Below are 11,934 nucleotides of genomic sequence, written 5' to 3' on the forward strand. Positions count from 1 at the left end.
TCCAGATCCTTCAGGTTTCGGGGCTGTCGCTGGGCTTTCAGCTCCCTCCAAAGACTTTCTATTGGGTTCAGGTCTGGAGACTGGCTAGGCCACTCCAGGACCTTGAGATGCTTCTTACGGAGCCACTCCTTAGTTGCCCTGGCTGTGTGTTTCGGGTTGTTGTCATGCTGGAAGACCCAGCCACGACCCACCTTCAATGCTCTTACTGAGGGAAGGAGGTTGTTGGCCAAGATCTTGCGATACATGGCCCCATCCATCCTCCCCTCAATACGGTGCAGTCGTCCTGTCCCCTTTGCAGAAAAGCATCCCCAAAGAATGATGTTTCCACCTCCATGCTTCACGGTCGGTATGGTGTTCTTTAGGTTGTATTCATCCTTCTTCTTCCTCCAAACACGGCGAGTGGAGTTTAGACCAAAAAACTATATTTTTGTCTCATCAGACCACATGACCTTCTCCCATTCCTCCTCTGGATCATCCAGATGGTCATTGGCAAACTTCAGACGGGCCTGGACATGCGCTGGCTTGAGCAGGGGGACCTTGCGTGCGCTGCAGGATTTTAATCCATGATGGTGTAGTATGTTACTAATGGTTTTCTTTGAGACTGTGGTCCCAGCTCTCTTCAGGTCATTGACCAGGTCCTGCCGTGTAGTTCTGGGCTGATCCCTCACCTTCCTCATGATCATTGATGCCCCACGAGGTGAGATCTTGCATGGAGCCCCAGACCGAGGGTGATTGACCATCATCTTGAACTTCTTCCATTTTCTAATGGTCCTCTGTAGCTCAGCTGGTAGCGCACGGCGCTTGTAACGTCAAGGTAGTGGGTTCGATCCCCGGGACCACCCATACACAAAAAATGTATGCACGCATGACTGTAAGTCGCTTTGGATAAAAGCGTCTGCTAAATGGCATATTATTATTATTATTATTATTATTCTAATAATTGAGCTAACATTGTTGCCTTCTCACCAAGCTGCTTGCCTATTGTCCTGTAGCCCATCCCAGCCTTGTGCAGGTCTACAATTTTATCCCTGATGTCCTTACACAGCTCTCTGGTCTTGGCCATTGTGGAGAGGTTGGAGTCTGTTTGATTGAGTGTGTGGACAGGTGTCTTTTATACAGGTAACGAGTTCAAACAGGTGCAGTTAATACACGTAATGAGTGGAGAACAGGAGGGCTTCTTAAAGAAAAACTAACAGATCTGTGAGAGCCGGAATTCTTACTGGTTGGTAGGTGATCAAATACTTATGTCATGCAATAAAATGCAAATTAATTACTTAAAAATCATACAATGTGATTTTCTGGATTTTTGTTTTAGATTCAGTATCTCACAGTTGAAGTGTACCTATGATAAAAACTACAGACCTCTACATGCTTTGTAAGTAGGAAAACCTGCAAAATCGGCAGTGTATCAAATACTTGTTCTCCCCACTGTATGTACAGGTATGTATGTGGTGTTGAAATCGGAAGTTTACATTCACTTTAGCCAAATACATTTAAACTCAGTTTTTCACAATTCCTGACATTTAATCCTAGTAGAAATTCCCTGTCTTAGGTCAGTTAGGATCACCTCTTTTTTTTAAGAATGTGAAATGTCAGAATAATAGTAGAGAGAATGATTTATTTCATCACATTCCCAGTGGGTCAGAAGTTTACATACACTCAATTAGTATTTGGTAGCATTACCTTTAAATTGTTTAACTTGGGTCAAACGTTTCGGGTAGCCTTCCACAAGCTTCCCACAATAAGTTGGGTGAATTTTGGCCCATTCCTCCTGACAGAGCTGGTGTAACTGAGTCAGGTTTGTAGGCCTCCTTGCTCGCACACACTTTTTCAGTTCTGCCCACACATTTTCTATAGGATTAAGGTCAGGGCTTTGTGATGACCACTCCAATACCTTGACTTTGTTGTCCTTAAGCCATTTTGCCACAACTTTGGAAGTATGCTTGGGGTCATTGTCCATTTGGAAGACCCATTTGCGACCAAGCTTTAACTTCCTGACTGATGTCTTGAGATGTTGCTTCAATATATCCACATAATTTTCCTTCCTCATGATGCCATCTATTTTGTGAAGTGCACCAGTCCCTCCTGCAGCAAAGCACCCCAACAGCATGATGCTGCCACCCCCGTGCTTCACGGTTGGGATGGTGTTCTTCGTCTTGCAAGCGCCCCCCTTTTTCCTCCAAACATAACGACGGTCATTATGGCCAAACAGTTCAATTTTTGTTTCATCAGACCAGAGGGCATTTCTCCAAAAAGTACGATCTTTGCCCCCATGTGCAGTTGCAAACCGTAGTCTGGCTTTTTTATGGAGGTTTTGGAGCAGTTGCTACTTCCTTGCTGAGCGGCCTTTCAGGTTATGTCGATATAGGACTCGTTTTACTGTGGATATAGATAATTTTGTACCTATTTCCTCCAGCATCCTCACAAAGTCCTTTGCTGTTGATCTGGGATTGATTTGCACTTTTTGCACCAAAGTACATCCAATCTCTAGGAGACAGAACGCGTCTCCTTCCTGAGCGGTATGACGGCTGTGTGGTCCCATGGTGTTTATACTGCGTTCTATTGTTTGTACACATGAACGTGGTACATTCAGGCATTTGGAAACTGCTCCCAAGGATGAACCAGACTTGTGGAGGTCTACAATTTTTTTTCTGAGGTCTTGGCTGATTTCTTTTGATTTTCCCATGATGTCAAGCAAAGAGGCACTGAGTTTGAAGGTAGGCCTTGAAATACATCCACAGGTACACCTCCAATTGACTCAAATGATGTCAATTAGCCTATCAGAAGCTTCTAAAGCCATGATATCATTTTCTGGAATTTCCCAAGCTGTTTAAAGGCACAGTCAACTTAGTGTATGTAAACGTCTGACCCACTGGAATTGTGATACAGTGAATTATAAGTGAAATAATCTGTCTGTAAACAATTGTTGGAAAAATTACTTGTGTCATGCACAAAGTAGATGTCCTAACCGACTTGCCAAAACTATAGTTTGTTAACAAGACATTTGTGGAGTGGTTGAAAAATGAGTTTTAATGACTCCAACCTAAGTGTATGTAAACTTCTGACTTCAACTGTAAGTATAGTTGACTTGTGGCTGACCTCTAGTCAATGTCATGCCAATTTCATAATATCCCGTGAAGAGCAATGCTGTCACATTATTAAACAATGCAGATGATGAAGTCATCACCCCTGAGGGTACAGTGTTTCACTGAAGTCATGCCCCTCGCTCTGTTTCTTCATTCACCTGGATGTGCAGTGTGTTAAAGTAAAGCCGTGAGGCAGAGCAGGCTTAGTTCAAACACACATAAACACACGCATGCACTTCCTTTACAACTTTCCATGACATCTCTGTGCCAACTGTTTTCTGACATTCCTACCCTATCATACCCCATTCACCCAGTTCCCTTAAATGCACCCCCTCTCTTCCTACTCCCTCCCACTCCTCCCCCGCCAGCTCACTGCACTTTGACTTTGTCTCTCCCTCTCCTCTGTGTTGTGAGTCCTCTCAGTGGGAGCCAAGTGACCATGCACAGACAACAGTGACTTGTTTCTGATGTGTATGAAAGGAGTCCTTTGATAAAGCCCAGCCAGGATCCACACAGCACAGCACAGGATAATAAATCAGAGAGCCAAACCCAACTGGATAGACAGGAGGACTGTGACTGTGTGAATGTACTGTTTCTTTTTATTTTATTGTTTTACTCTTTCTTTGACTTGGTCCAGTTTTCTCTTAAAAGAATCCTACCCTTAACATCTTGCCTTTCTTACTCCTTTTTTTATATATATATTTTTTACTCCGGTTTGTTCAGTCTGTCCTCCCTGTGGACCTCTGAAGCTCTCTCTCTCTCTCTCTGAAATGTATTTTGGGATCTTTGTTTTTCTTGAGGTGAAAAAACTACAAAGGTTTGGTGCATTGAGCTGTGTTTGGTTGGTTGTAGCTGATGCCTGGCCTCAGAGGAGACGGGGTTATGGTCTCCTCTCCTGACCCCAGCCAGCCAGGAGTTAAAACATCTCTGGGTAAACGCAGGCTACAGGGCTAAGGCCATGACCAGCATTTCACTCATTCAATTTTAAAAGCTTTCTGAACCCTCTCCTCCTCCTGTCATAGAACGCAGTGGTCTAAGGCACTGCATCGCAGTGCTAACTGTGCCACTAGAGATCCTGGTTCGAATCCAGGCTCTGTCGCAGCCGGCCGCGACCGGGAGACTCATGGGCGGCGCACAATTGGCCCAGCGTCGTCCAGGGTAGGGGAGGGAATGGCCGGCAGGGATGTAGCTCAGTTGATAGAGCATGGCGTTTGCAACGCCAGGGTTGTGGGTTTGATTCCCACGGGGGGGCAGTATAAAAAAAAAATATGTATTCACTAACTGTAAGTCACTCTGGATAAGAGCGTCTGCTAAATGACTAAAATGTAAATGTAATAGAAACAAACCTGAAAGCATGTTTCAAACTTTCTTGTTTTGTCGGATACTTTGACGATTGGCACCAAATCAACGTAAGAAACCACTCATAAGCCTTTCACACACTAAACAACCTTGTTTATAACCACCATTAATTAAACATCAGGTTTAACTTCTCTCTCACATGGTGCTAGTTGCAGAGCAGTGTGGGGATTCCAGCACCCCCTTCCACTGAACAGCTCCATAGGATAGGGGATAGGGGAAAGGCTTAACTGAGCTGTGAGCCTCCCGCAATGTTTTTCCTAATTATCTTTTCTAAACCAACCAGGTCTGATTGCTGAAACAATGTCCCTTTTAGGATTGTCAATTTTTTCAATGTTATTGTATTTATCCTTTTTAACCAAGGAAGTCACATTGAGATTGACATCTATTTTTCAAGTGAGCCATTCGTTTCCTAATGTATAATATTTCAGCCATTCTAGTCACGAGTGTTAAGAATACTGAGATAAGGAAAAAAGGACTTTGACATGGAGCTAAGTGAATTATCCTCATGGTATTACAAGGGGGAGGAGAAGGTTTAGCCTTTTAAGTGTTTGTTCCAAAGCCCTAGAGAGTTCTCACACGCTGAGAGTAAGCAGCATGAAGTGTATTGCTGCTTAACCCTCAATGTTCTGTCACTTCAATACAAGACATTTCCTTCCATTCAATGACAAATCAATCCCCATAAAACGGTGACACTGATTTTCATTGGCTCCGTCCGCCCTACTTACTTCCCAACCAACCAACCAACCAACCTACTCCACTGAGATGCCTCAACTCCCACAGCTTCCATCTACTTCTCTCCTGTTCTTTAATTTCTTTCTGTCGCCCTCTCTCCTGCCTGTCTTCCTCTCTCTCTCATCTCTACCTCTGTGTGTTTGTCCTCTGTGCTGTGAAATGATCTCTCAGTGGTTGAGAGATGTAGAGATTTGGGGCACTGACAACAGACTAACTGGCAGGTACTGCCGGCAGGTGCCTAAAACAAACAATCCCACTAAGCAAACCCAGAAAGCAATTTAGGTATTGTGTGCTTCCTCATATGGACAAACTCCATGACAATTATAAGGCTTAACACATACTGGGCAAATATACACCCGACCGAGTCAGACACACACCTGGTCTTCTGTGAGTTATCTGGGTTGTGTGTTGTGTCTGTGGATGGACTCGCCCTGTATGATGAATTAGAGAGCCAACTGGTTATGCCATAACACCGCAATTGCTGTTTAATGATGATAAAGAGACAGAAGTGGTCTGTTATAATTGCTGACACGTCAAGCCTAGTGGTGACAAATGTTCAGTTATCCTGGTGTGCATTGATCCATCTCAATCTTCCATGAAAGCATGCCCAAACCTTGCAAACAACACCAAAGCCCTCCATCTGTAGGAGGTTTACATCATGTTTCACAATGCTGGCCCTCATCACTACACAACAACAACAACTTCAATAAAAGCTGAATAACAGCACTCAAGGATATTATCCCCAATTGTTTGCCATGACTAATTACTTTGCACATCCCTGGTAAAGCCTAGTAGATTTGTATAAGATACAGACTCACTCAGCCTTATGAGTTACAGTTGAAATCAGAAGTTTACATACACCTTAGCCAAATACATTTAAACTCAGTTTTTCACAATTCCTGACATTGTCTGTAAACAATTGTTGGAAAAATTACTTGTGTCATGCACAAAGTAGATGTCCTAACCGACTTGCCAAAACAATAGTTTGTTAACAAGAAATGTGTGGAGTGGTTGAAAAACAAGTTTTAATGACTCCAACCTAAGTGTATGTAAACTTCCGACTTCAACTGTATGTTAAATAAATCCAGACATAACTGAATTGACCTCCTCTACAAAGACATAATCCATAGGAGGAGAACTGTGTATGTTGACTATTTTCTAATGTTGTCATTTCCCTCCATATTTATCATTCATCACTCTGAAAGATGAAAATGTCAAATATATGACATTACTGCTGCGCAGAGATCTTCCCCCCATCAAACGGGTCGCTTAATTTAATAAAACCATGAAATCAATAGCTAAAAAAAGATACCAATAAGAAACGGTGTCAGAGCATTGAGGTGGAGAAGTGCGGTTATTGACACTGCGAGAGGGCAAAAAGTGGAATACAATGTCAATGACACATAAACCATGGAAGTCACCTCCCCAGTGACCTTTAACCCTGTCATTTGCCCCAAATACAATCTCCCCCAGGAGGAGGCTGTCTGCCAGGAAAGACAAGAAAGTGATGGCACCCCCAACCCATCCAACAGTAGAGTTATGATTTATGCTACTAGTATGTACTGTTGGCTCATCTGTTGGTATTTGGCATTAGCCTCCTTAATTAACACCATACACATTTTAATTATTTAGAGTCTAAGATGTTGGGGGAGGGGATTATACGATGATGTATGGAATTGTTTTAAGATGGTCAAATATTTGATTTAGAATCTTAGGACCCCTTTAGGTACAGTATAAAAAAAATATGTAAAAAAAGTATTTGATAAAATATTGATTTTGGCCTTTACTACTAAAGCCCATAGAAACACATTGAATAACACATTCATAAAGTGTGTCAAAAAATAGTACAGTCAAAAAATAAATCATAAGAAACAAGGTTTTGAAGTGTCTGTCCTAAATCTAGGAGATATTGAAAAAATCTGGTACCGGTTACCTTCAGATGAGCAAAACAGAGAACACCAGTGTGTTTGTGAGAATCTCCCCTTTCCACTGTTGGGTCCCTGTCACGATCGTCGGTAAGAGAGGAGGACCAAGGCGCAGCGTTGCAGGCAAACATACTCTTTATTTAGCAATATACGACAAAATAAACAAAACGATAACGTGACAGTTCACAGTCTAACACAAACCAACTCGAAACAAGATCCCACAACTAATGTGGGAAAACAGCCTCTATAAGTATGGCTCCCAATCAGAGACAACCAGCCACAGCTGACACTCGTTGCCTCTGATTGGGAACCACTCTGGCCAACACAGAAATACCATACCTAGACTCCCGACATAGAAAAACAACACATAGATCTACACACCCTGGCTCAACATAACAGTGTCCCCAGAGCCAGGGCGTGACAGTCCCATTAGTTTGTAGCCCAAACGGTTCGGATGCTACCAAACAGAAGTTGGCACATCGACGGTACCGACTTCAGACGAGTCTCCTGAAACGGAGAACACCATCGTGTTCGCGAGAGTCTCCCCTTTCCACAGATTGGTCACAATAGTTTTGTAGGTCAAACCGTTCGGACGCTACAGACGTTTTCGTGAGAAGACCGATTTTCGGGTTGTCTCATTGTCTGACAAACACCACTCTAGCTCTGTCACCTTTCACAGCAGATGCGGAAGTGCAACACTGGTGGATGTGGTGGATTGAGACGCATCTAATGCAAAAAAACATGTCTCTAGCTTAAGCTGACGGATTCTGATTATTTTCTTTGCGTCAATCTACTCTAGGGGGTTAAAAGCTGTCAGTGTATCTAAGCATATGTGTAAAAAACGGGGTAATTATTATGTTTTGTTTCAGTGTGTGTGTGTGGATACACCAGATAGAAAATGTAGAAAGAATATACATTTCTGGCACCCACCTCCAGGAAAATGCAGCTCCCTTTCCCTGCGCTCCATCTTTATTTTTAGAGGCTGGAGGCTGATGAGAGAGAGAATGAGAGAGAAACAGGATCGAAAGTGGAAGGAAGAAGTGAGGAGTGAGAGAGAGAGGAAAGAGAGAGGGAGAGGAAAGCAAGGAGAGAGAGAGAGAGAGAGAGAGAGAGAGAGAGAGAGAGAGAGAGAGAGAGAGAGAGAGAGAGAGAGAGAGAGAGAGAGAGAGAGAGAGAGAGAGAGAGAGAGAGAGAGAGAGAGAGGGTGAGAGAGAGAGAGGGTGAGAGAGAGAGAGGGTGAGAGAGAGAGAGGGTGAGAGAGAGAGATGGTGAGAGAGAGAGAGAGAGAGAGAGAGAGAGAGAGAGAGAGAGAGAGAGAGAGAGAGAGAGAGAGAGAAACAGCATCAAAAGTGGAAGGAAGGAGTGAGGAGTCAGTATAAAAAAGAGGAAAGAGAGAGGGAGATGGAGAGAGTTTGTTGACTCCTCACTGGCTCAGAGGGAGTGTAGTGTGGTATAAAGTAATGTGATGTGATGAGAGCCCTTCTGAATGAGACAGAGAGGGAATGGGACGGTGTGGGGCTCCCTCCTTCCCCCACTCATAACCACGCCAACCAGAGGAGGGGAGGAGGAGAGGGGAGGGGAGGAGGAGGAGGAGAGGGGAGGAGGAGTGGAGGGGGGAGGGGGGGGGGGCTGCTACTGCCGTATAAAAAGCCTGAGAATCCGTCACCACAAACACACCACACACATACGCGGACTCTATGACTGCTCTCTCTGTCTCTCTTTCTCACACTCACTCTCCCTGTTCATCCTCTTGCCATTCCTCTCTTTTCTCTCTCACACTCCTCCTCCTGAGCGTTCCTTCCTTTGTATCCACTTTCTTTCTCCTTTCTTATTCATGCAAAGAGTTTGGGACTAAATTCTATATGTCGGCTCGTATATGTGTGTGCTCCCTATGTGCGTTCTTGTGCACGCTGGTGAGAGAGAGTGTGCGGGAACTACCTCCGTGTGTGTGAGTGAAAGCAGCGAGGCGTATCAGTGAGTGTATGTGGGTCTCTCTCTTACCCTCACACACTAGCCGCTCCTCCTCCTACTCTTCTTGGGATCCCCGTGTCCCTTTCCTCGGTGGCAGGCTCCCCACACCCAGCAGTCACCATTTCCGCTCCCGGGAGAGCCACGCTGGCAACACAGCCCCTTCCCCGACTCAGCATCGGGAGGAAGACCCTGGTGGCGGCTGCCGTCGGGGTCATGCTGGTCCTGGTGCTGGTGGTCCTCATCCCCGTGCTGGTCAGCTCCGTGGGCACCGACACCAGCCACTTTGAGATGCTGGGTACTTGCCGCATGGTGTGTGACCCCTACCTGAACAAGGGCACCACGGCCAGCAGCACCAGCTCCAGTGGCATCCAGGCGGAGGCGGAGGCCCTCAGCGACAACAGCAACATGCCCTCCACGCTGTTGCAGGGCCCCCAGGGCAAGCAAGGTAGGCCAGGTAAACCTGGACCCCCGGGACCACCAGGAGAGCCAGGGCCACCGGGGCCAGTGGGACCCCCTGGAGACAGAGGGTCTGGAGGGAGGACTGGGATTTTGGGGTTGGGGGGGAACGGAGCTATCAGCACGGCCACCTACAGCACAGTGCCCCGGGTGGCCTTTTACGCAGGGCTTAAGAACCCCCATGAAGGCTATGAGATCCTCAAGTTTGATGACGTGGTCACCAACCTGGGAAACAACTACGACGGCATCTCGGGCAAGTTCATCTGCAGCATCCCTGGCACCTACTTCTTCATCTACCATGTGCTGATGAGAGGAGGGGATGGGACCAGTATGTGGGCAGACCTCTGCAAAAACGAACAGGTGAGTCAATTCACTTCTCCAAGTTTCTGTCTGTCATGTACTGCTCAGTCACTCAGCATAGAGGGATCTTATACATTCTACCACTCACTGCTTACTCCTCTTTTTAATTAGCACTCCAATGGTTTCTCTGCTACAGCCTCAGGTCCCTTCTAAATTACAGATATCTCACCTTATCCCTTGATACTCTGTTGTGCTCTCTCTCCCTCCCCCTCTCCTTTCTATCGCTGAGTGTCACCTGTTGTCACTGTGGTAACTTTGTTGGTGGAAATGTAATCGGAGCTTCACAATCAAATTGCCCTGAAACGGCGTTATTACAGAGGCTCTATTTCCGAGGAAACGGAAGGCTGGTGGGTAGCAGAAGCATCTGCCGTGCGCTCCCAAAACCCCCCAGAGCGAGCAAATGACGGTCACACAGCTGTGGCACCAAACGCGCCCAGAGAGGATGATGTGTAATCTGGCGCGCGTCCCGTCATTGCATAAATACGCACTGACATTGCCCGCATCCCTCAAATCAATGGACAGAAAGTTAACCCCGAGTTCAGGGAAGTCCATGTCACTGTTCTTTCCTACTTGTTACAAAATTGAGAAGTTTGCCATATAATACTGGTATAATTGTTTCTTTCACTTGGAATGTAAAAGAAGGTGAGACAAGCGTATGTGCCTGACTTACAGAAGCTTATATTTGTCAGTTAAGACTAGCCCTATTCCATAATTGATTCAGAGCTTTACGCATTTGGAACAAATAATTTATATTTTCAGAAATAAGATATTAACCAGTGATTTCGGATTTTGCATTTCTGTTTGTGTAGACTACATTTATTAGACAGGGAAAATGCATGAAATAGAAGGAATCACAGGAGTGGCGTGAAAGCGCACTATAGCAGATGCAGCTTTTAGTCAGCCGACAGATAATTTAAGAATTTAAAAAATGTAAGCTAATTCCCAGACAGTGGCTATCATTATTATTATTATTATTGCGAAAAGTTTCATTGTGAACCAAGGACGGTCTGCTTCTCTGTGCACGATACATCTGTGAACTGCAGCAAGTCAGCAAGTAATGCGTTCAGACACAAATTACATTGTGCTACATTTAACTTTCGGGTTCACTTATTTAATGACATGTAATCTAAGGTTGTACTCCCGGAGAGACTCAACAAGACGGTAATTATCCAAACGTCTCGTGCGTAAAACAAGAGGATGACAATTAGCCTACTTATCCGTCACAGTGTCGACAGACTGGAAAATGTAAGTGTTGCTTATCATGTCGGGTGTATATTTGCGTGTCATTGGCTTCAAATAAATATAATTTGCATGATGTATTCTCTGCTTTTTTTTACGCATCACTTGAAGGGTCTTGAAATTGATTTATTGCGCCCTAGGGGTGCTCTCAGGTACCTCGAGTGTATGCTACTCGAGAAGTTTATCGTCCAGCAAGGCGGCAACATCTAAAGCTCAGGAGAGTGTAAGATAAACATATTTTTTATTTTCAAGTAATTTGCAATATGCATCGAGTCAACGATAAATTATACAACAGCTTTAGCGGGCATCAAATATTTTGTGATTGAATATCCTCTTATTATCTGTTCATGACCACTTGCGTATAGGGTAAACGTCGCATCACCTTTTTACATTACATTTTACAGCTCATTAGCCTATAGTGTATCATTCAAATCCTCACAATTATCTTTCATTAAGCCCCATGCAATGTTTTTCAATACCCTAACAGCATGGTCTCCAACATATTGCTTTGTCAATTAGACTTTTGAGTTACTTTGTTTAATGTTAATTAGCTACGTTTATGTATTTGTGTAGGAGATCTAAACATTTTGCTCCCAGTGTTTCTGCAGAACATTTAATTATAAATGCAAAGTAGATGTGTTTGACTCATTACCCTAATATTATATTAATACCCTAAATGATATGTTATAATGGAATAAAACATTAATATGTAGTTCACATAGAGTACTGTAAATATATTTGTCATAATGACTGTATCTAACTTGTCCAGGCAGGCCAGTTTAAAAATGTTTACGGTGGACTTAATC

General features: G+C 44.3%; 1 protein-coding gene across 1 annotated transcript; it reads left to right on the forward strand.

The window, feature by feature from the left end:
- Positions 1 to 9,181: 9,181 nt before the first annotated feature.
- On the forward strand, positions 9,182 to 9,889 carry LOC311115713 (C1q-related factor-like; the record flags this gene model as incomplete). Its single annotated transcript, XM_084190863.1, has 1 exon — positions 9,182 to 9,889. A coding segment is annotated over exon 1 (603 nt), but the record flags the coding sequence as incomplete, so codon positions are not given.
- Between the last annotated feature and the right edge of the window lie 2,045 nt (positions 9,890 to 11,934).

Source organism: Coregonus lavaretus, assembly GCF_964263955.1.
Source record: "Coregonus lavaretus genome assembly, contig: HAP1_SCAFFOLD_1282, whole genome shotgun sequence".
Classification (NCBI taxonomy): Eukaryota; Metazoa; Chordata; class Actinopteri; order Salmoniformes; family Salmonidae; genus Coregonus; species Coregonus lavaretus.